We start from the raw sequence: 24,578 nt of genomic DNA, 5'->3' as shown, positions 1-24,578 counted from the left end.
GGAAGAAAAAAAGAAGGGAACTGAAAAGGGAAAGTGATTCAAAATTTAAGAAGGAAAAGAAATATGCGGAGAGATATAAAAACAACCTAAGTGTCCATCTACAGATGAATGGATAAAGAGATGTGAGAAAAATATTTGTAAATTATGTATTTGATAAGGGGTTAGTATATATACATACACACTGGGATACGATTTAAACCAGGGTAAAAAGCAATTACCAAACAATTCTGGTAAAGAAAAGAAAAACAATGATTATATATTGCAGCTACTCATGTACCCTAACCCTCAAGTTTGGGCCTTTCTCATCTGAATCCTTATTGTTTTGCTTACCTCCAACATTTTTCTCTTCCAAATCAAAACTTTCCTTGTGGCTGAGCATGGCACATTGAGTCAGAAGACCTTGGTTCTAGTCTCAACTCTTCCCCTAAATTTGCTGTGTCACTACAGTTTTCTGAGCTTCTGCACCCTGATATTTTAAATAATAAAACTACACCAAATAATTTCTAAACTTTATTTCTAACAACCTCCTGAGTCTCATCCCTTCCAGTTAAACCATACTAAAATTGTATTCTACTTTCTATATCCTAACTCTTATCCCTTCCTGGAGACTATAATGCACAGTGCCTTTTCTTTCTCTGACATTCTATTAAAGCACAATCTGGAATTCTACTTCTTTGTGTGTTTTGTTTAAAACACATATAACTGCCTTTACTCATTACTCCCATTTTCATTCTGCTTAAGAGACATGCCCTCCCCTAATTATATACTCCAGAGAAAACAAGAAACATTTAAATATATTCTAAGTATTTTGCAAAGAGTTGTCAACTTTGTCACATATTATGTACAAAAATATAATATCTACAGTTATATTCCATTATCCCTATGTTAACTTTTTTAAAAAATTGGAGACTGTTGTGGCTCAGAGGGTTACGAACCCTACTAGTATCCATGAGGATGTGGGTTCGATCCCTGGCCTTGCTCACTGGATAAAGGAGCCAGCATTGCTGTTACTGTGGTGTAGACCGGCAGCTGCAGCTCCAATTCAATCCCTAGGCTGGGAACTCCTATTAGCCACAGGTGCAGCCCTAAGAAGCAAAAAACAAATAAACAAATACAAAATTAAAAAACTGCCTGCTTGCATGAATGGTTTATTTTGGGTTTGTAATCATGAAAGTTTAAGGCTGTCATTTCATCCGAACTCCTATGTTCCCCAAAGCTAAGTTAGACATGCCAGAAATATTTCGTTTATATATGCTAATAAGATTCAAGAATACATATCTGCTTTCCATATTTTTCAACAAAGTATAATTTGAATGGCAATCTTTCCCATTTGCTATAGATGGTTTTATAAAAAGCAAAGAAAGCAGGCTCAACATATTACTGAGGAGAAGTCAAACAGTCTGGAATCCCATTAGGCCTTGTTTGTCACTATATGAAACATACCCTCTATTAACAGCAATATTAAGAGGAAAGGTGTGATAATTCTAACTACAAAAGGATACAATGATTAAACATTTTTTTCAAGTTCATCTAATTAAATATGAGACTGTCAGCATTCCATATAGCATGATTTTAGCTAATCTGCTGAAGAATATAAAATTGACTCTCGAACAACACGGATTTGAACTGTGTGGATTTTTTTCAATAAACATGTACTACGGTACTACACGATCTACGGGGTACTTGAATCCATAGATGTGAAAATGCAGATAAAAAGGGCCAACTGTAAAGTTATACTTGGAATTTCCACTGTGTAGAGGGTTGGTGCCCCTAATACCCACATTGTTCGAGGATCAACCGTAATTTGAACTATTCTCTTTTGGAACTAGTCAAGTACCATGTGACCTTCTAATATCTTAAAGATTCCAGTGATTGCTTCAACCAGTCAAATACAAACATAGGATACTAACCCATTCCCTTCTTTCCGTAATTCGCCTCAAGCACAAGGGAACATTGTTAGTGGAGAAAAAGAACATATTCAAAACATTTCAAAAGAGGAATTTATATGTTAAAAATACATTTGGATTTTTTAAAAACCTAATATCAAATCATAAAATGATGATTGGACCAAAGAAGTCAAATTCAGGATTACATTATAACAAAATTAAACTTCTCAAGATCAAACAATATTATAAGCAAAATAAAATTTTTTCTTATAAGACAAAATTGAAGAGTTGTCATACCATGCTTATACAGTGATAGTAAAAAAAAATGCAGAATATAATTAATTACTCTCCAAGTCCAAGTGCAAGTAATTAAATGATCCACCTACTCTTTATAAGTTCCTGTTTCAGGATCTTCCGTCATAACATCATGTAGGCCCTCCACTGAGATGTTTATAATTCCACAGAATTTATCTTGGATAACACTAAAATAAAAGAAGGACAAAACAGGTTAAAGTAGAATATTTCAACAGGTGATTCTTTTTCCTTTCTTCTAATTATACTCTTAAAGAGAAATTTTAGTCTGAAAATAGAAAAGAAATAGATTCCTTAAAGCAGAAATTGCACTCTGCATATTACATCAAAATTTTCTTTCATTAGATTATCGGTATGTTTAAATACTCAGATGTGTAGATTAGATGGGAAAGAGATACTCTAGTATTCTTTAATTTATTATAATAGTCTCATGTTAATGTTATAACTAAAAAGATAAAGGTACAAAATGGTAAAGATTAAAAATCTCTAGATTCACACAGCGGAGACAAGGTGGTAGCGCAGAAGGACTTGAGCTCACCTCTTCTCAGGAAAAAAAACAGTCACTACTAACTGCTGAATAACCACTGACAAAAAAGACTGGAGCATGTCGGGAGTTTCTGCTGTGGCTCAGTGGTTAACGAACCCGCCTAGTATCCACAAAGACGCGGATTTGATTCCTGGCCTCACTCAGTGGGTTAAGGATCCAGGGTTGCCATGAGCTGTGGTGTTGGTCGCAGACGCGGCTCACATCCCGCACTACCGTGGCTGTGGCATAGGCCAGTGGCTACAGCTCTGATTCAACTCCTAGCCTGGGAACCTCCATATGCTCCCCAGCTGGGGGTCTGATATCAGGAGGAGTCCTTGAGCATTTGGCTTTGAAGGCCGGTAGGGCTTGTGTGCAGGAGCTCCACAGGACTGGAAGAAACAGACTCTGCTCTTAGAAGGCGAAAACAAGGTTTCACAAACACAGACCCAGGGAAAATCAACGACTCCACTGGAGCCTGGGCCAGACCTACATGTGGGTCTTAGAGGGTTTCTTGGGAAGGCAGGGGTCGGCAGTGGCTAACCATGGGGGCAAAGACATTAGTCACAGAAGCCCCAGGAATATTTATCAGTGTGAGCTCTCTCAGGGGTTGCCCTTTTGGCACTGAGACCTGGCTCCACCCAACCACCTGCCAGCTCCAGTGCTCCAACACCTTAAGCTAAAGAACCAACAGGGTGGGAACAAAGCCCCACTCATCAGCAGACAGTAGCCCTAAAGTAGCCCTGGGCTGCCTTGCCTCTAAACACACCCCTTCACACAGCCTTGCCCACCAGAGGGATAAGTGCCAGCTCTACCTAAGCAGTGAGGAGGCACCAGGAGGCCTGCACAAGACCCTGGACCAACCTTACCCACTAGGAAGCAGATACAAGAAGCAAGAGAAACTACATTCCTCAGCCTACAGAATGGAACAGAAAGTCAGACAAAATGAGGTGGTAGAGAAATATGTTCCAGATGATAAAACAAAAAAAAAAAAACTCCAGAACAACAACTAAGTGAGGTGAAGCAATCTGCCAGAAAAAGAATTCAGAGTAATAATAGTAAGATGAGCCAAGATCATAGACCAAGAAGATAAAAGAAATATTTAACAAAGAGAAGATTCAAAGAACAAACAGAGATAAGCAGTATAATAACTGAAATGAAAAGTACACTAGGAGGAAGCAATGCCAGAATAAATGAGCCAGAAGAGTAAACAACTGAGCTGGAAGATAGACTGGTGGAAATCACTGTCATGGAACAGAATAATAATAATTTAAAAAAAGAATGAAAAGAAATGAAGACAGTCCAGTAGAACCATGGGATAACATTAAATGCATCAACATTCACATTTATAGAGGTCTGAGAAGGAGAGGAGAGAAAGGGCCAGAAAAAAATATTTGAAGAGAAAATAGCCAAACATTTTCCTAACATAAAAGAAACACTCACTCAAGTCCAGGAAGCACAGAGCCCCATACAGGATAAACCCAAGGAGGAAATTATTGAGACACATTTTAATCAAACTGACAAAATTAAAGACAAAGAGAAAATATTAAAAGCAATAAGGATCTGGCACTATCACTGCTGTGGCTTGGGTCACTGCTGTAGCATAGGTTAGAGCCGTGGGTGGGTAACTTCATTCCGTGAGCGTAGCAAAAAATAAAAACAAAACAAAAACCAAGGAAAAAGCAACAAATATCATACAAGAGAATCCCCATTAAGATTATCAGCTGAGGAGTTCTTGTCATGGCTCCGTAGTAATGAACCTGATTAGTACCCATAAGGATGAGTTCGATCCCTGGCCTCACTCAGTGGGTTAAGCATCCAGCATTGCCATGAGCTGTGGTGTAGGTCTCAGACTCCGCATTGCTATGGCTGTAGCATAGGCTGGAAGCTGCAGTTCCAATTTGACCCCTCACCTAGGGACCTCCACATTCTGCAGATTCAGCCTTAAAAAGCAGAAGAAAAAAAAAAAAGATTATCAGCTAATTTTTCAGCAGAAACTGCAGGCCAGAAGGAAGATATATTTAAAGAGATGAAAGGGAAAAACCTACAACCATCAAGGCTCTCATTCAGGCTCAACAGAGAAATCAAAAGCTTTATAGACAACCAAAATCTAAGAGAATTTAGCACCACCAAACCAGCTTTACAACAAATGCTAAAAAAATCTCTACTCTTTTAAAGAAAAAGACTAGCCATAGACCAGGAAAAAATATCTGTAAAACATACATCTGATGAAGGACTTGGCTCTGAAAACTCAGTAAGACTAAAAATAACTCATTTAAAATTGAGCAAAAATTTGTCTGGATACTTCACCAAAGATACACAGACGGCACACGAGTACCACAAAAAAAAAAAAAAAGAGCTCAATATCATTTATTAGTCAAGAGCAAATTAAAACTACAATGAGGTTTTAGTTAAAAGTAAAATTAAGGGAGAATCTATCATGGCTCAGTGGTAACAAACCCGACTAGTATCCACGAAGACACAGGTTTGATCCTCGGCCTTACTCAGTGGGTTAAGGATCTGGCATTGCTGTGAGCTGTGGTATAGGTTGCAGATGCAGCTCAGATCCCACTTTGCTGTGGCTGTGGTGTAGGTCAGCAGCTACAGCTCCAATTTGACCCCAAGCCTGGGAACTTCCATATGCTGCTAGTGTGGGCCTAAAAAGACAAAAAATAAAATAAAATCTGATCACGCTTAAAAGTACTCAGATTTTAGGACTTCCCATTGTCCTAAATCCATGATATCCATGAGGACACAGGTTCGATCCCTGGCCTTGCTCAGTGGGTTAAGGATCTGGCGTTGCCATGAGCTGTGGTGTAGGTCACAGACAAGGCTTGGATCTGGTGTTGCTGTGGCTGTGGTGTAGGCTGGCAGCTACAGCTCCAATTCCACCCCTAGCCTGAAAACTCCCACATGCTGCAGGTGCAGCCCTAAAAGACCAAAAAAATTTTTTTAAAAAGTATCAGATTTTAGAAAACTAAATCACCAGATAGGCAAAAAGAAAAAATAGTTGATATCCTGTGTTACATTTTAATGTGTATATAGCCTACTATTGCTAGAGTATAATTTTTTTTTTTTTTTTTTTTTTGTCTTTTTGCCATTTCTTTGGGCTGCTCCGTGGCATATGGAGGTTCCCAGGCTAGGGGTCTAATCAGAGCTGTAGCCCCCGGCCTACGCCATAGCCACAGCAACGTGGGATCCGAACCGTGTCTGCAACCTACACCACAGCTCACAGCAACGCCGGATCCTTAACCCACTAAGCAAGGGCAGGGACCAAACCCGCAACCTCATGGTTCCTAGTCGGATTCGTTAACCACTGTGCCACAACGGGAACTCCCTAGAGTATAATTTTTGATATCACTATACTTCCTTCACATAAGAACTAAAAAATCTTTCAAGAAAGAAATATATATACAGTCTATTTATTTGGTATAGTGAGAAACACCTTACTGAATAAGTATTAGAGCCAATAGGCAATGAAAAGATGCTCAACACTGCTTATTATTAGAGAAAGGCAAGTTAAAACTACAAAGAGATATCATCTCATACCGGTCAGAATGGCCAGCATCCAAAAGTGAATGGTGGATACAGTATGGAGAAAAGGGAACCCTTCTACGCTGTTGGTGGGAATGTAAACTGGTGCAGCCCCTATGGAAAACAGTCTGGAGGTTCTTTAAAACACTCAGGTCACCATGTGATCCAGCAGTCTCACTCCTGAGCATATAGCCAGCAAAGACAAAAACTAATTCAAAAAAATACATGTGCCCCAATGATCAATGCAGCATTATTCACAATTATCAAGACATGGAAACAACCTAAATGGCCATCAACAGATGAACGGATAAGGAAGATGTGGTCTGTGTACACACACACACACACACACACACACGAATACTACTCAGCCATTAAAAAGTTAAAATGATGAAATAGTTCCCATTGTGGCTCAGTGGTTAACAAACCTGACTAGTATCCACGAGGACATGGGTTCAATTCCTGGCCTTGCTCAGTGGGTTAAGGATCCGATGTTGCCGAGAGTTGTGGTGTAGGTCGCAGACCCAGCTCAGACCCTGTGTTGCTGTGGCTGTGGTATAGGCTGACAGCTGTAGCTCATTTGACCCCTAGCCTGGGAACCTCCATATGCCACGGGTGCAGCCCTAAAAAAAGAAAGTGGAGTGACCTGCCAGAGGGGCACCCACAAGAAAGAAAAAAGGGGGGGATAAAATAATGTCATTTGCAGCAACATGGACAGACCTAGAGATTATTATACCAAGTGAAATAAGTCAAACAGAGAAAGACAAATATATGATATCACACATATGTGGAATCTTTAGAAATGATACAAAGGAACTTATTTACAAAACAGAAACAGACTCACAGACACAGAAAATCAATGTATGGGAAAAGGGGAGGATAAATTTGGGATTTGGGATTGACAGATACACACCACTATATATAAAATACAGAAACATCAAGGACCTATTGTATAGCACAGGGAAGTATAGTCAATATTCTGTAATAACCTACAATGGAAAAGAATCTGAGAAAATATATACACAACTGAATCACTGTGCTGAACAACTGAAAGTGTACATCAGCTATATGTCAATTTTAAAAAATCATATTGAGGAAAATGATTTTATAAAAGTATTAGAAACTAAGATTTTGCACTAAAAGTTCTGCCACTAACTGTGATCCTACTGAAGTCATTAATTTGGTTTTCTTGTCTATAAAGTGAAGGTTGGGCATGGCAGAGAAGACAATCATTTTCTCTTCCCACTATACAATAATTCACCACGGATCCATCACAGTAAGCTAAGGCAGGCAGGGCCTCAGATTCCTTTTTACCTGAGCAGCATCCTGGTTAGCTATCAACAACTGATCTCAACTAGCTGACAAAGACAAAAGCCCTCCATTCTATAGCTTCCAAGGCTTCTGTATCAGTATTATTTACAGACAATCACCTCAGGCAGCTGCCTTCTCTACTCAGACCACCTCCAAGATCAACTCCATACCTTCTAGGGTTGGAAATTCCCCAAAGAAATCAGTGGAATTTCTTTCTGAGTACTATGTATTTTCTCAAAAGACTATGAATTTTCCTAACAGATATCTGACAATCTGAGCATGACTGTGTTCTACTATAGGGGTGAATGTTAATTAAGGGAGAGTAGGAAAGAGAGACATTTAAAAATGGTAGAATTTGACAACCAAAACATCTGATTACAGGTTTTACTTCCAATTATCATACTGATCAATGCTGGTATTAAGCAGCATGGGTACACACGTTTTTGAGGAGAGGGTAAGAGGTTCTATCTTTGCCATAATTAGAAAATGCTGCAGTTCTAGAGCACTGAGTCTCAATTCAGACATGCACTTTCATGAACTAAGCCTTCAAGGTTCAGAACACACTGCAGTAATCAAATTGCATCGTGGATAAGATGAACTTGTGAGTATAATTCTTGCTAAAACCAGTAACTTCACCCCTTTCTCATAAATGATGAGATTGTTTAGATGACACTGCTGGAATCAGAATAAAACTTGAAAAGTTCTGAGAGAAATCTTAATGGGTTCAGGAAGCTGAGATTTACAGAAAGCCAAAAGATAGAGTTAGTAAATGACTGACAAAAAGAAGTGTTAAGGAAATCAGAACAAAGAAGGGATAAGAACAGTCACACACGCAGACTAGACACAGGCCAGAGGATGTAAGTCTACCCTCTGCTCTGCCTGCACATGCTAGTCAGGAAGCAAGATGAATGTCCTGGCCCGTACTTAATCTGGCTTGAAGGAGCAGTCACATGAGCACTGGGGTTCACGCTCCTTCCCTCCCTGCCTTCAGCTGGATGTCAAGCTCTACCAAGTGAGATGCCTGGACAGAGTGTCTACTGGGGGTGAGGAAGGGAAGTGAAGCAACCTTAGTCATCAGTAGTCAGTCATTTTTTTTTTTTTTTCACTGAAATATGACCTATGCTGCACAGAAAAGGACACAAGAGGCAGAAATCTAGCAGGGGTGGGAGTGGAGGTAATTTCCAGTAGAGGGGCAAACCATGTTCATCCCAGAGTGCCAGAGGAGGTGAGGCTTGGACTCCAACTTCAGAAATGTGTAAAATGACTACGGCCCAAAGCAAAAACATACATGATCTGGCTTTGAATGAAAATAGCTGATTCTAGAAAACAAGAACTGAAGAAAAGAATGGAAAAGGAGATTCCATGCCACATTTTGGGATCAGCAAAAGAAGTTATACAATAATTATCTTCAGAGCATTTCAAATTCAAAAAGTACTCAAAAGGATGCAACTCAATTACTACTCATTCAGAATTTGGGAAAAGTACATCCAAATAATAGGGGTAACAAAAAACTATAAAAGGCTTGTATTTTCCTGGCATACAGAACAGCTATTTAAAGAAAACAAGTATTCACAAGTTATAAATTCTTTTTCTCCTTTATTAAGTATTATAAAAACATCTCCTCCAAATGTATAAATGTAACATTATAAAATGAAGCCTTCTAAATAAATTTCTCTTATAGACAGTATTCTTTATGAAGTTTTAATTAAGCCTGTGCCTCCCTTTTTACTCACACAATATTCTCTCAACCCTATCTTTTATAAATTAAAAATCAACCTTGCTTTTTGTAATATACAATCTTTCTCAATCAAATGCTTTCAAATGTAATTAGACATCTAAAATGGAAAAAAAATATAAAGAGAGCTTAAGCCAGGAGTGAAACAGCAATAGGTGTGGAGGAAGAAAGAGAAGGAGAAAAATCATTGTACTTAAATAATCTTATATACATTCTTTAAATACAGTAAGTCAGGGACTAGGTATTATATTGCTTTTGTTTTTAATGAAAAACAGTTCAATGTTTTCTTTTATATGTGTTACATACAGGAGTTATTGAGTAATGTTTTTGAGAACTCTGAGTGTATCATCTAATAGTAATCTTCTCATATGTATCAATTCAAACCTGGTATTGGGTATAATAATGGAGAAGTAACAGTAGCCAGAGGAAACCATGTGATTTTAGTTCTCACTCAGTTAACTTCTTAAATCAGTGAATAACTAAGTGGCAGTTCACATTAACTAGGACACAACAATCTAGTGTCCCTGAAGAATTAGCCAAACTCCGTGCTAGTTTCTACAGTGTTCCCTCAATATCCACAGATGCTCAAGTTCCTTATACTATAATATGGTGTAGTATGATTGCCCTGTGTATCCATGAATGTGGAACCCACACAGTTTCTGCAGCATGGTAGAGAAAACAACATTCAGCTTAAAAACAAAAGGAAAAAACTGATTAATGATTATTACAGCCAAAACTTTGTATTGGTGTAATCCCATGAATAGACTTCAGAAGATTGGCTTACTAAGTATTAATAAAAATAGGAGGTGGTGAAGTTCCCGGAGTGGCTCAGTGGTTAACGAATCCAACTAGGAACTATAAGGTTACAGGTTCAATCCCTGGCCTCGCTCAGAAGGTTAAGAATCCGGCACCGCCTCGAGCTGTGGTGTAGGTCGCAGATGTGGCTCGGATCCCACGTTGCTGTGGCTCTGGTGTAGGCCAGTAGCTACACCTCCGATTAGACCCCTAGCCTGGGAACCTCCATATACTTCGGATGAGACCCCAAAAAAGACAAAACAAAACAAAACAAAAAAAACCAAACCAAACAAAACAAAAAGGAGGTGGACTTATACCAGGATACCAATTAATTTAGAAAGAAATGATTAGAGTAAGTCATCATATTACCTAGGCCAATTCTTCCTGGTGAACAGGTCACCACAGTCAAGTTCACTTGTTTTAGTCAACATTTTAGACCCACAAAACATGTTAGACATCACGACAGGTCTTAGGGATTAAAAAAAAAAATGGCCAGTTCAGGGAAGTCAGCAACGCAAGGAAGCTGAAAGTCTAGTGCACAGGACTTTGAATGCAAGTGCACCACACATGTGAATATTACCTATTCTCTGATGAAGGGGCATAACTGAGAAAAGCTGTGCTATAAGATCAGGAGCTCACTATGGGCTAATAATCTGCAGGAAGGACAACGAAATTAAGCAATAAATGAGATGTTTCTTTTTGTTTTAAAGCAAGTTATGACATCTCAATTCTACAGGTATTTCTGACGTATTTACTGGCACTCATCTAAAGTCAAGAGTCAGAGCATCCTGTCATCTAAAGAAGCACTGGCAAATTAGTGTTCTCTAATCCTCATCACTGGCCCCTTGAGACTAAATCACTCTACCATCATTTGAGGTCTTAGAATTTTCAAGTTAACACATCTTTCATCTATTGCATTACGATAGATATTCTTCCTAAGGAACCCCATTCTGATATAAATTTATTTTCACTTCACAATGCTAAATGGGACCCTACTGATTCAATTTATTTCCTTATTACTAAAGGCTTTCAAGGAGGCAAATAGGTGCTTTCTATTCCAGTATCTTTTTTTTTTTTTTTTTTTTTTTTTTTTTGTCTTTTTGCCATTTCTTGGGCCGCTCCCGCGGCATACGGAGGTTCGCAGGCTAGGGGTCTAATCGGAGCTGTGCCCACCAGCCCACACCAGAGCCACAGCAACGCAGGATCCAAGCCACGTCTGTGACCTACACCACAGCTCACGGCAACGCCAGATCGTTAACCCACTGAGCAAGGGCAGGGATTGAACCCGCAACCTCATGGTTCCTAGTCGGATTCATTAACCACTGCGCCACGATGGGAACTCCGCTATTCCAGTATCTTAAATTTCATTCTTTCTCCTTAATGTAAGAACTTTCAAGGGCTTATTAAGAAGCTCAGCAAGCTCTACTAAAACCACCTTTCCTAAGTGATATCGCATTTTTCTTCCTTTCACTGTTTTGAGGCAGCTAAACCATCACCTCCTGAATACAGCAGGTCCTGAGTCCTGTATCTGCTTACTACCTTCCTTCCTGCTCCTCACCATGTTCCCCCCACCCATATTTCACACTTCCTTCATGACCTCTCCCTGACTACTCTTTACCCCACTGAAATTGAGCACTTCATCCTTTGAATTTCCAGTAGCATAGAATCTCTGCACTACTTGCTTGGCATACAATTCATGTGGCATTTTTTTTTATTACTCTCTCCTAATATCCTTTAACTTTTCATGCCTGCCTGTCTGCTCTCCCTAAGATTATAATAACTGGAAGCACAGCCCATGTATTATGTTTACGTCTTCATGTCCCATAGGGTAACATTAAACATGATGTGAACATACAATAAAAAATGATGGGAATTAGTGACCCCCATTCGGGAACAGCCCTTCCTCATTTTTAAAAACAATATTATTTTTACTTAGTTATTTTTTAAATTGCAAGTATGGGAAACTGAGTAGTAGAGAATACATTATAGTTGATTATTCTGCACCAGACATGAGGCAGAAAATAGAGCAGAAGGTTGCTGTGTTGGAATCTGTTTCTGAAAATACTCATTGTAGAAAATGCAAGTTAATATCAAGGATGAAAGAACAGAATAAAAGTAAAACTAAAGGGAAAGAAGTATTAGAAGTATTCCTTTTTACTTGTCACAGACACTTTTATTTTCTTAGTTTACAAACTTGGTTGATTAATTTATTTGCATACAACTACATTATAAAAAGAAGACAGGCCTTTTTAAACATCTGCTTGTTTTGTTCTCCAAGTATTTGGTAAGTGATGTGTGTGTGTGTGTGTGTGTGTGTGTATAAAATACAAACATTAAATAAGTGAGAGCATGAAAAATTTTACTCAGTAGGTAAAAATCAACTAATCATTTAAAACTTCATAATTTTCAGTAAACTTTTGTTTTTCAGTCAAATGCACATGAGTAAAACTATACCTCTTGATCTTGACTTGGTATTTCCTAAAGGTATGACATTTTGAGGCATTTTCTGGGTATATAAAAGTATCTGTAGTATGTATGTATGTGAATTGTAGAAACATCTTGCAGAGCAACTTTCTTTGATTTTTGAAAATGATGTACTTAAAAAAAAAAACCACATCTTTCCTATGTTTATTCACCCAACTTAAAAATCATGCTGGCTAAAATTACTTCTGTCTTTTTGCATTATTATGAATCCAACCACAGGTATTTAGAAAACAAAATGCCCTCAGAAAAAAATGCAAAATTTTCAATCCTGAAAGGCACAAACAAAAGAAATATTCAAACATTCATTTGGTTAACCTATTATCTAATAAATATTAGGTTAAATATGAATAGAACTCCTGTTTCTTTCCACTTGTCCACTCCTGTTTCTTTCCATTTGTCCAATTTTTACTAGTATTACTTTTTAACTTTTTTTTTTTTTTTGTATTTTTAGGGCCGTACCTGTGCATATGGAGGTTCCCAGGCTAGGGGTCTAATTGGAGCTGTAGTTGCTGGCCTACGCCACAGCCACAGCAATGCCAGATCCAAGCCATGTCTGTGACCTACACCACAGCTCACGGCAACTCGGATCCTTTAACCCACTGAGCGAGGCCAGGGAGGCCAGGGATCAAACCCACAACCTCGTGGTTCCTAGTCGAATTTGTTTCTGCTGCACCACGGCGGGAACTCCTTTACTAGTATTTTTCTAGTGAGCATTTTACACTTCCATTTTTTCAAATAAGTGATCTATCATCACAGAGCATGTGTCTTAAATTCTCTCTATGTGGCAGGTTTACGTGTTTACATCACATCTTTATCCCTTTGGACCTTGGAGGAAAACAGTCATGCAGAAAGAGACAAATTTTCAATTACCTTTTCTGAACAGTTTTATAATCTAAAATTAATGATTCAAAGTTTTTTAACAATGGTAAGCCCAAGAAAGAAATGAATCAGAACCTTAGTCACTTTAAAGAGGTCTCTGATCTAACCAGTCAACAGTTATACTATCTGTACACTGCATCTAATAATTTTTGAACTCATTCTCACATCTTTTTTTTTTTTTTGTCATTTTAGGGCTACACCTGCGGCATACGGAGGTTCCCAGGCTAGGGGTCGAATCAGAGCTGCAGCTTCTGGCCTATACCACAGCCATAACAACTCAGGATCTGAGCCACATCTGTTACCTATACCACAGCTCACAGCCACGCTGGATCCTTAACCCACTGAGTGAGGCCAGGGATGGAACCTGCATCCTTATGAATCCTAGTCAGATTCCTTTTCTCTGTGCTCCAGGGGGATCTCCCTCATTCTCACATCATTAAATCCTAAGTTAGGGGGCCCTGACTTAGCAGTCTTATTCCAGAATTCCTACCACAACAGAAGCTATAAAAGTGGTGACATTTACACTAAAATCAGGTTTTTATCCTTTTCCAGTACCTATGCCGAAAATACTTAAATCACTTAAATGGAAATATACATCTTTCCTACAGAGTTAATTCTCCACACGGTCATGGAAAAGTACACATATTAATAAATCAAGTCCCCCTGACAAATAACTGGCAAGGAAATAGGATAAAAATAATTCATAGTGGAAATTCACCAAGTTATTTTAAAATGTACTTTATACCCAACAATTATTCTTACAAAGGCATTCATATTATAAACCATTCCCCCAGTTAACTTTTTTTGAGTGCAGAGGAAAACAACAACAAAACACAAGCCATTATCTTTAAGACAAGAAACAACTACAAAGATCTAGGTATAATGGGATGAGAAGAAACTGCCACATTATATGATTTTCAAGAGAAAGACTGCTTTAAGAAACACCACTCAATGAAGATATACTAGGTTCCATAAAAGAAAGTGACTGGTACAAACTTGTTTGGAAAAGACATTAGTCTGAAAAATCCAATCAATGCTTGTTTTGGATGCTTATAGGAGTCACCTGAAAAATTGGTTCTTGTTTTTTTGAAAATGATGTAAAAGAATTTAATAGAGATTTGGTAATTATGGGGTTGGAGGCATAATCTCACTGTTATAAATGTTGGACACTGTTGAAAACGGAACTATACAATAAGTAATCACAAGGTAGTCATGAATACATATTTTTGGGACTAATGAAAAAAAGACAACTTTGCTAACATTACTAAAGTTATATAAAGAGGTACTTGTGGCTTAGTATTAAATTCCTAGAGAAGTACTATATGTCACACAGCTTAGACCAAAATGCAGATAATATGCTCTGGAAAACAGTACTGCATGATCAGAAGGAGAATTTGTAATGATGAAAACACTGATGGAAAAGATTTACCTGAAGCATTTGAATAAAATTTTAACATGAAACAGGGAAAATAATCCTTCTGAAGTATTATTTTACATTATTTTATTTTTTTCCTTTATAGGGCCCCACCTGTGGCATAGGTAAGTTCCCAGGCTTAGTGCTGAGTCACAACTGCAGCTGCCAGCCGACATCACAGCCACAGCAATGCCAGATCTGGAACCTACACTGCAGCTTACGGCAACTCTGGATCCTTAACCCACTAAGCAAGGCCAGGGATCGAAGTTGCATCCTCATGGATACTAGTCAGATTTTTAACCCACTGAGCTACAACAGGAACTCCTACATTCTTTTAAAATATGTGCAGTTAAAGTAAAAATATCATAGACATTGGACTATCTTGTTACAACTTTGAAAATACAACGTATTCAAGCTGACCAAAAAAAAAATCTTTTGTAGTTTTTCCTTTAGGGAAAATGGGTAATCACCTCCCATTTAGAAGTGCCTTGGGCCAGCTTACTGCCAAATTCCTCCTAAATACTGCTAGCACTCACAATGACCTCTCTGAGCTTTGCAATCCTAGTATACCTGCATCCTTCTCATTCACTCTTGGCAGTCTCACAAGCATCTCAAACTTAAGATAGCCAACACCAAACTTTTGAGTGCCTTCCCAACAGAAACAAACCAAAACAAGATAATCAAAGCCAGGCTCTCTACCAGTTGCCCTTATCTGACTGAGTAAAGAACAATTCTATCCATCCAGTGACTCAGGCCAGAAACCTGGGATTCAGTTTTGACCTTTCTTTTCATTTACCCTTCCAACACAAAATTTATCATCAAATTCTATCACATTTATCTTTGAAATTTGTCTGCTTCTACTTGTCTATATTCCTTCTGTGAACAGTATGCTGCAAGTCAACTTTGTCTCTAGTTTGAACTACTGCATAATTTCTCAATTGAGCATCTTTTCACTCTTGGCTTCTTCTAATTCATTTTCTACACAGTGGATCAGAGTGCTCTTTTGCAAAATCTGATCATCTTTCCCTTGCTTTGAAGCAAGGGTTTAACATTTCAATAACTTTCCATTATATATTAAAGTCCAAACTCCTAATTATGGTTCTCACAGCCCCTATTTGACCTGGTTGATGCCTACCTCTCAGTGACCTCATCTTAACTTCACACTACTCTCCAGCTATACCACCCCCTTTTTTTTTTTTCTTTTTTCCAGATTAATGCTTTCTAGCCTTAGGATGTTCACTGAAGGATTCCATCTGCTAAGAACACTATTGCCTAAATTTACCTGATTAGTTACATTTACAATAAAAAAGTCCAGGTGGGTATGAACCTATAATGGGGAAAAACCCCTCAGATTGTCACTTTCCCAGTATTTTTCCCTACTATATTTCTTTCTTCTGGGTGAGTCTTCTTTACTCACAGAACCTTTACTTCTGATTACCAAATGTGTGGAGGTTTTTCCCAAAAGCAATTCTCTGTGACACTAGCTGACTCTACTGATCTACCTGGAGATAGTTCCATATCCCACAGTTAAGGTCTCAGACCCACAAGACCACACCCTACTCTCCTGCCCGGTCCCTAAGATGCCAGAGATTGCAATGACCCGTCCCGAGGTTCAATTAATTTGCTAGAGCAGATCAGAGAATTTAGGGAAATAACATTTTACTAGGTTACTAAAGGATCTGATAAAGGATAGGGATGAACATCCAGATGAAGAGCTGCAAAGGATGAGGCCTGGGAGGGTCCTCAGCATAGAGGCTCAGTCCCTCTCAGGGTGGATGTGTTCCCTCACCTGGAAACACCACGGAACACCTACTACTGGGATTTTATGGAGAATTCCTTACATGGGGATGTTCAATTATTGACTCCATTTCCAGCTCATCTCCCCTCTCTGGAAAACATGGGGTGAACCTGAAAATTCTAAGCTTCTAACTATGGCTTGATATCTGGGGTGTGACCCCCGCCACCCAGAAGCCCACCCCAAAGTCACCTCTTTAGAACAAAAGATGCTCCTATTGTTCTCAACCACTTAGCAAATTACAAGGGGATCAGGAGCTGTGTACCAAAAACCAGGGTAGAAACCAACACATTTTTTTTTCTTCAATCTTGCAGGTCCTCATTCTAGAAGACAGTGCCTAAGGAGGCTTTCAGAGATGAGAAGGAAATGACTGAAGAAAAAGGGGTTTTTGGAAAGTCAAAACATGAGGAAACTGCATGAGAATATAAAAAATTTTGCTCCATGGGATCACAAACAAAATACAAAGAAAATGTGAACTTAGATACTAAGCCTTGGAATTAAGGCTAGAAATAGAATATCATAGAAGGTAGCTGGCAACGAGTAAGTTTTTCCAAAGCCAATATCCAAACTAAGAAGAGGCAAGGATTTATCCTCATGTACTGGGAACTCAAGAGATATGGAAAGATACAGAAATTAAAGAAAAGCATTATACACTACAACTACATACTACTTATGATAAAAAGAAACTACTTCTACTAAAATATATCTACTATACCACATGATGCCTCAGGAGTCAGAAACAACGAAATAAGGTGCATTTGGACCAGAAGCAAGCATTCTATCCATTTCTCTCACTCACGCACTTTCACCACCATATTTCTCTTTTAACCACAGGGCTTTCTGTGTTAAGGTATGCAGCCACAAGAGCCTACCAACTTCAGTAGAGTGACAGCTAGAGATAAAGAGTACATTTTAAAAACTATACTTGAGACACCATGATACTGAAAAAAGTGGGCCTACTACCTTATGACTATTGTTCCATAACTGTGAAATCATTAACAAAGTAGATAATAATTTGAGAAAACTAATGCATATCCCTTCCCACTCAGCTAAGGCCTCATCAGAAAGTCCAGTAACAGAAAAGAAAATACAATTTTTTTTTTTTTTTTTTTTGGCTTTTTAGGGCCACACCGATGGCATATGGAAGTTCCCAGGCTAGGGGCTGAACTGGAGCTACAGCTGCTGTCCTATGCCATAGCCACAGCAACAACAGATCTGAGCCTCCACTACAACCTGCACCACAGATCATGGCAACGCCAGATCCTTAATCCACTGAGTGAGGCCAGAGATTGAACCTGCATCTTCATGGATACTAGTCGGATTCGTTTCCACTGTGCCACAATGGGAAGTCCAGAAAAATACAAGTTTTAATAAAAAAAAAAAAATGGGTCTTAGGAGAAAAAAAATTAAGTTACTGTTCAGTGGGAAGCGGATATAAACAAAGCCTAACCAGTAAACAGAACAACCTTCTCTTTGGTTTCCCACATCCCATTCCTTTTCCTCTTAGTCCAAAGCAGCACAACATATCACAAGTCCATGCATGTGATTTCCAGTCTGGCCCAGGAACAGAAGACAAGCAAAGGAGTGGGATCCCTATAACAAGAAAGAACATTCAGTCCGATAGAATGTGGGGAAGTATATGCAGGACCAACCTGGTAGGAAGACTTAACGTCAAAACTGATTTTCAAAACCTTGTAAAAGGTTTCCTAGGCTTTCTTCTTGTTTTCAAAACTCTTTAAGGGTCACCAAGGGTAACTTATGGCTAAAGGGGGCAGGTGGGGGGTGGGGATGGGAGGGATGGACTGGGGGTTTGGGATTGGCATTGCATATTGGCCAACAGGGACCTACTGTATAACACAATGAACTCTACCCAATACTCTGTGATAATCTACGTGGGAAAAGAACCTGAAAGAGAATGGATGTGTGTATATGTATGACTGAATCACTTTGCAGTACAACAGAAATTATCACAGCCATGTAAATCAACTATACTTCAATAAAACTTGGGAAAAAATATGGCAAATTTTACTGTTTTTACTGTGGTGCAGGTAAGATAATGGAGTAGAAATGCCCTAATTACATGTGGATCCTCCTCATGTGGGTCCTCCTCCTTGACCTAAGTGGTGGTTAAAACAGGTTATCTACTTCTGTATGTGGTTTATAAAAGTTTTTTACAAAGTTGTGTATAGTCTAAGGGTAAAGACTTGCCCAAGCCAAAAGCCTAACATTTGATTTTTCCCTTACCTGCCACCCTGCAGCCAATCACCAAGGCACCTTCCAAAGTAGCTCTAGAACCTATCCATCTCCTCTGCTACTACCCCGGTCCAGGCCTCTCTAGTCCTGTGCCCTCCAAGAAGAGTGCACTTGCAGTTTGTATTTGCCAAATGCTAAATGTTTAAAATAATCATTAAATGTGCAGCCAGACAGCAGCCATTTGTTACTCTCAACAATGACTAAACTCGTTCCATGGCTCCCTGTTATCCTAGAGAAAGACATCAAATTATAACATCCTTTATCATCTGATCTTTCCAGTTGCAAATCTTACAACACCACTCACAACTCTAGTTGGACTGAATTTTATTTCCTAAAAAGCACTATTCTTTCTATTTCTTCAGCCCTTCTGATATGATATTACCTCTACCTATTAGATCCCTTTCACTGGGCTAATTTCTGCTTATCCCTCATGATCTGGTTTCAATGCACTTTTCTCATAAAGGCATCTCTCACTTCTATGTATTTTATCCAAGACAGTGCCTTCACGTCAAGTACTTACCACACCATACAGTAACCATGTGTCTGTCTCCTCCTCCACATTGTAAGCTCTACCAAGAATAGGAACCATGTCTATGCTATTCACAATTATAGTCCTAGTATCCAGGCAGCAGTATAGTAGGAAATTAAAAGCATGGGCTCTGAAACCAGATCTAAAAAGTGTCACAAGCTGGAGTTCCCATTGTGGCTCAGCGGGTTAAGAATCCAACTAGTATCCATGAGGATGTGGGTTCGATCCCTGGCCTCGCTGCTTAGTGGGTTAAGGATCTGGGACTGCTGCAATTTGCGGCTTAGGTCACAGATGTAGCTTGGATTCAGTGTTGCTGTGGCTGTGGCGAAGGCCTGCAACTGCAGCTCTGATTCGAGCCCTAGCCTGGGAACTTCCATATGCCACACGTGTGGTCTTAAAAAAAAGAAAACACGAAAAAAAAAGTGCCACAAACTGTCAGAATTTGGGACAGTTTCTTAAACTCACTCTGCCTAGGTTTCCTTACTTGTAAAGTGTAGGCAGATTACCTTATAAAGGATTAAATATTGTATGTGAAGTATTTAGCATAGTGCTTGGTATGCAGAGATGTTACCTATTATTACTTAATATAGCACCTATCAAAAAATATTTGCTGAATGAATACAGTATTCACAAATTATGAAAAACATATATTTATTAATACTAAGCTCATATAGTTCATTATATAGCCAAATAAAGTCTAAAATTCTATAAGGAGGCTTCAGCTTATTCATGTCCACAACTCTGAGGTTTTCTTATAGCCAATATTTAAATTACAGAGCAGAATGTTCAAAGAGAATGACCTGCGCTTCACTTTCAGGAACAATTTGTTTATGAAGTCGAATCTGCTCCAAACCAGGGCCTTCTAGAGAATTTGGAGAAGTGCTACAAAATGAAGCTGTTACATTATACCTTGCTGACTGATAAAAGCTGTAGTATTCAAGTCTATTGTCCCCTGAGTTTTCTGGTGCCTTTAGTTTTTGTTTAAACTGAACAACTTTGTAGATCAAAAAAACGATTAAAACACAAGCTAAAATAAAAAAAGCTAGCAAAATGTCAAAAGCCTCATTCAACTTTTCAACTTCTTGTGTACAAATTAGGGATGTTTTCCCTGACACCGAAGCAGCATCAACTGGTAGAGCACTGTTTTTTTCCAAGTTCAAGTTAACAGGAGAAGTAAGCTGTATCTGCACAGGTAACACTGCAGTAGTCTCTAATGGATTACCAAAGGCATTCTCTTGAAAAAATCTACTGGCAGGTGAAGTACGAATTCGTTCCCAGAAAGTAACGCTTTCATTGTTTTCCAAATGTTTCCCATCTGTGGTTATTCTATGCCAGGCCATCATTAACGCAGTGGTCTTGTGATGAATATGGAGAGATTTTATAGCCCAAGCTCTGGATGCATTTGTTGAAGATGTAACACAATTTGTAAAGTCAGTCCATTTAATATAATGCAATGCTCTGCCACGCATGGATGGGGGACTCTGACAATAGATGTTTAGAGTAATGGCGGAAGATGCTAGCCAGTCGCGAAGACCCAATAGTTTGCAGTTACATTCCCAAGGATTAGAATTTGCCTGAAGATGAGTCAATGAAGACAATGGCTTAAGGACCCTTGGATGTAAGTCTGTAAGATTATTAAATGACAAGTTAAGGATCTTCAAAGATGCTCCCATGTTTTCAAATGTATCATTATCAATACTGATTATTCTGTTTCTATCTAATTTAAGGTAAATTAAATTCTTTAACAAGCTAAATGTGTCAGAATTTAAATTTTCTAAATCATTATGACTTAAAATCAGATACCTAAGATTATTAATTCCATTAAATCCATTCCTAGTAACATTTTTAATTCCTGAATTTTTTAGGAGGAGATATTCCAAGTTGACAAGTCCCTTAAATGCAAAGGGCTGTATTGCTTCAATATGGTTATGAGACAAAGAAAGTCTTTTAAGACTCTTAAGTATTTCAAAAGCATTTGAAGGTACTTTTGTTAAATTATTGCCTTCTAGATACAAACAATTCAGGTTTTCAAGGTGTTGAAAGCCTGAGTCTGATATCCTCAAAATTTTATTATTTGATAAATCAAGTATCCGAAGAGCAACCATACCAACAAACGTACCACTCCCAAGGATAGTGAGGCGATTTCTCTGTAGATTTAAGTACTGAACTGAAACTAGATCATGAAACACTCCTCTTGGAACAAAAGATATTTGATTAGACTGTAAATATAAATTACGAAGATTGGAAAGTCCTTCAAATATTCCAGGATCCAAGCGTTTTATAAAATTATTATTTAAATATAGAAAATAAAGATGCCTCAAATGAACAAAAGCTTTTGGATATACATACACAATGCTGGAATTATCCAAATATAATGCTATAAGAGAATGAAGTCCAGTTAACTCATTTTCATTTATATGAGATATATTATTTCCAGTCAGATACAGAAAAACTGTACTTTCAGGAAACTTCTTAGGAATGCTTGAAAGGCCTAAGTTACGGCAGTTAATTTGTCTCCCAGTGCAGAGCTGGCAAACAGACGAACATCCAAGTATCTCTTTATGGAACAATAATACAAGATAACAGGCAACAAGTAGAAACAGTCGGAGGCAAAGGAGAGAAAAACGTACTCCACACATAGCCCTGTTCTTGGTTTTTCTGTTCATATCAAATTTGTCTATAAAAAGAAAAGGTAAAACTTTAAATCATCACAAAGTTCTTTAAATGAAAGTTTTATACTACTAGAAATACTGTACTGTATTTTATTAGGATCAGCCAATAATACTAAATATCATAAATCATACAATGGTGATAACATAAAACAATAAATTTGAAATATGTTCTAGAATTATTAGCAGCTCCAAGCCTTTAAGCCACTGTTTGACAAAATGATGATTCAAATTTAATGAACTGCAAAATAAAATGTTTTCTAAGTTAATTTAAAATATTACAATTGACTATAACAAAAGTGACAAATGATGATGCAGGGACAAAGATTTTGAATATAATATGTCCCTTTATCAACTTAAAGTCTAACATCAATTAAACAACAGTATAATTTAGAAAAACACAAATTCATTACAAAACAATTAAAATCTCTTTAAACTACAATATTTTACAAACCAAATTATTTTTGGTTTCAGCTAAAAGTTCATATGTAAATAAATAATCTTACCAAGAACAGGAAATTCATATTATTAACACTCGGATGATTCAAATAAAGGTTTTCTTTCTAAATCTGAAGAACATTTCTAAACTGCATTTCTTTTTGTGGTGCTGTTGACTTCCACCCCTCAACTTTTTTTTTTTTTTTTTAAAGTCACAATTTGCTCAGGAAACACCACTCTTCACATTGGTTCCTCCACACTCAGTGTGTAAAACAGAGGTTGCCATGGATACAGGAAACTGAGAGACAGGAAGTAATGTTATCTGTGTTTCAAAAGTATTGTTAAGAGGAAATCTCAGGAACTTATTTTTTCAAAATGTGGTTCACTTGAGTTTTCCTAATGCACAACTAAATATTTCATAACTTTAAAAATAAAAGTATTTTTTTAAAACATGAAAAACTTTAAATATTCAGAATTAACAAACTTTACATTTATCAACAACAAACAGCTATCAAGTGGAGAAAGCAAGTTCAAATAAGATGTAAATAGAGTAATTTTTGTGATTTTCTAAATGCATAGAATATTTTATACTATTTGAATATATAGTAAATTTCAATTTTGTTTTATTCCTTAAAAAAATGGCAGCAAAAACAAGTAACTTAAAATGGTGAGCAAAAATACTGCTATACACTATCTCTTGTGTTCTTATTTATTTATTTAATTTATTTATAACTCTTTTTTTTGGCCATACCCTGTGGCATGTGGAAGTTCCTAAGCCAGTAACTGAACTGCTACAGTGACAATGTTGGATCCTCAACCTGCTCTGCCACAAAAGAACTCTCTGTACTCTTCTTCTGTAATTAAAAAAAGATTGAACATGCAACCCACATGTTTTTTGCAGCACTATTTGCAATAGCCAAGACATGGAAACAACCTAAATACCCATCAACGTTTACAGATGGCCAACAAGCACATGAAAAAAATGCTCAACATCACTAATTATTAGAGAAGTGCAAATCAAAACTACTGAGGTACCACCTCACACCTGTCAGAATGGTGATCATTAACAAGTCAACAAATAACAAATGCTGGAGAGGATGTGGAGAAAAGGGAACCCTCCTACACTGTTGGTGGGAATGTAAATTGGTACAACCACTATGGAAAAGAGTATGGAGGTACCTCAGAAAACTAAATATACAACTACCATATGACCCAGCAATCCCATTCTTGGGCATATATCCAGACAAAACTTTCGTTGAAAAAGACACATGCACCCCTATGTTCGTTGCAACATTATTCACAATAGCCAAGACATGGAAACAACCTAAATGTCCACTGACAGATGAATGCATTAAGAAGATGTGGTATACATACACAATGGAATACTACTTAGCCATAAAAAAGAACAAAATACTGCCACTTACAGCAACATGGATGGAACCAGAGACTTTCATACTAAGTGACAGAAAAACAAATACCATATAATATCGTTTATGTCTGGAATCTAATATATGGCACAAATGAACCTTTCCACAAAAAAGTAACTCATGAACTTGGAGAACAGACTTGTGGTTGCCAAGGGGGATGGCAAGAGAGTGGGAGGGACTGAGAGTTTGGGGTTAGCAGATGCAAAGTACTGCATTTGGAGTGGATAAGCAATGAGATCCTGCTGTATAGCACAGGGAACTATATCTAGTCACTTGTGATGAAACATGATGGAGGATAATGGGAGAAAAATAATATATATTGGGTCACTTTACTGTACAGTAGAAATTGACAGGATACTATAAACCAGCTATAATAGAAAAAATAAAAATCATAATAAATAAATTAAATAAATATCCATCAACAGATGAATGAATTAAGAAGATGTGGTACATGTATACAATGGAATACTACTTAGCTATAAAGGGACAAAACAATGCCATTTGCAGCAACATGGATACAACCAGAGACTCTCATACTAAGTGAATTCAGAAAGAGAAAATCAAATACCTTAAGACATAACTTATATGTGGAATCTA

At 37.8% G+C, this 24,578-nt stretch overlaps 1 protein-coding gene across 3 annotated transcripts in view; it reads right to left on the bottom strand.

Annotated features, from left to right (window-relative positions):
* The window catches only part of IPO11 (importin 11), a 214,251-nt gene that overhangs the window by 19,648 nt on the left and 170,025 nt on the right, over positions 1-24,578 (bottom strand). For 2 of the 3 annotated variants that reach the window (XM_021077043.1, XM_021077044.1), the window contains exon 28: positions 2,273-2,368. In XM_021077043.1, the coding sequence (XP_020932702.1) occupies positions 2,273-2,368 (96 nt within the window). Of the gene's footprint in view, positions 1-2,272; positions 2,369-20,905; positions 21,072-24,578 lie in introns of those variants that run through there. The other variant, XM_021077045.1, reaches the window with a different exon arrangement.

This window comes from Sus scrofa, chromosome 16 (genome assembly GCF_000003025.6).
Source record: "Sus scrofa isolate TJ Tabasco breed Duroc chromosome 16, Sscrofa11.1, whole genome shotgun sequence".
NCBI lineage: Eukaryota > Metazoa > Chordata > Mammalia > Artiodactyla > Suidae > Sus > Sus scrofa.
This window is presented reverse-complemented; position numbering and strand designations above follow the sequence as displayed.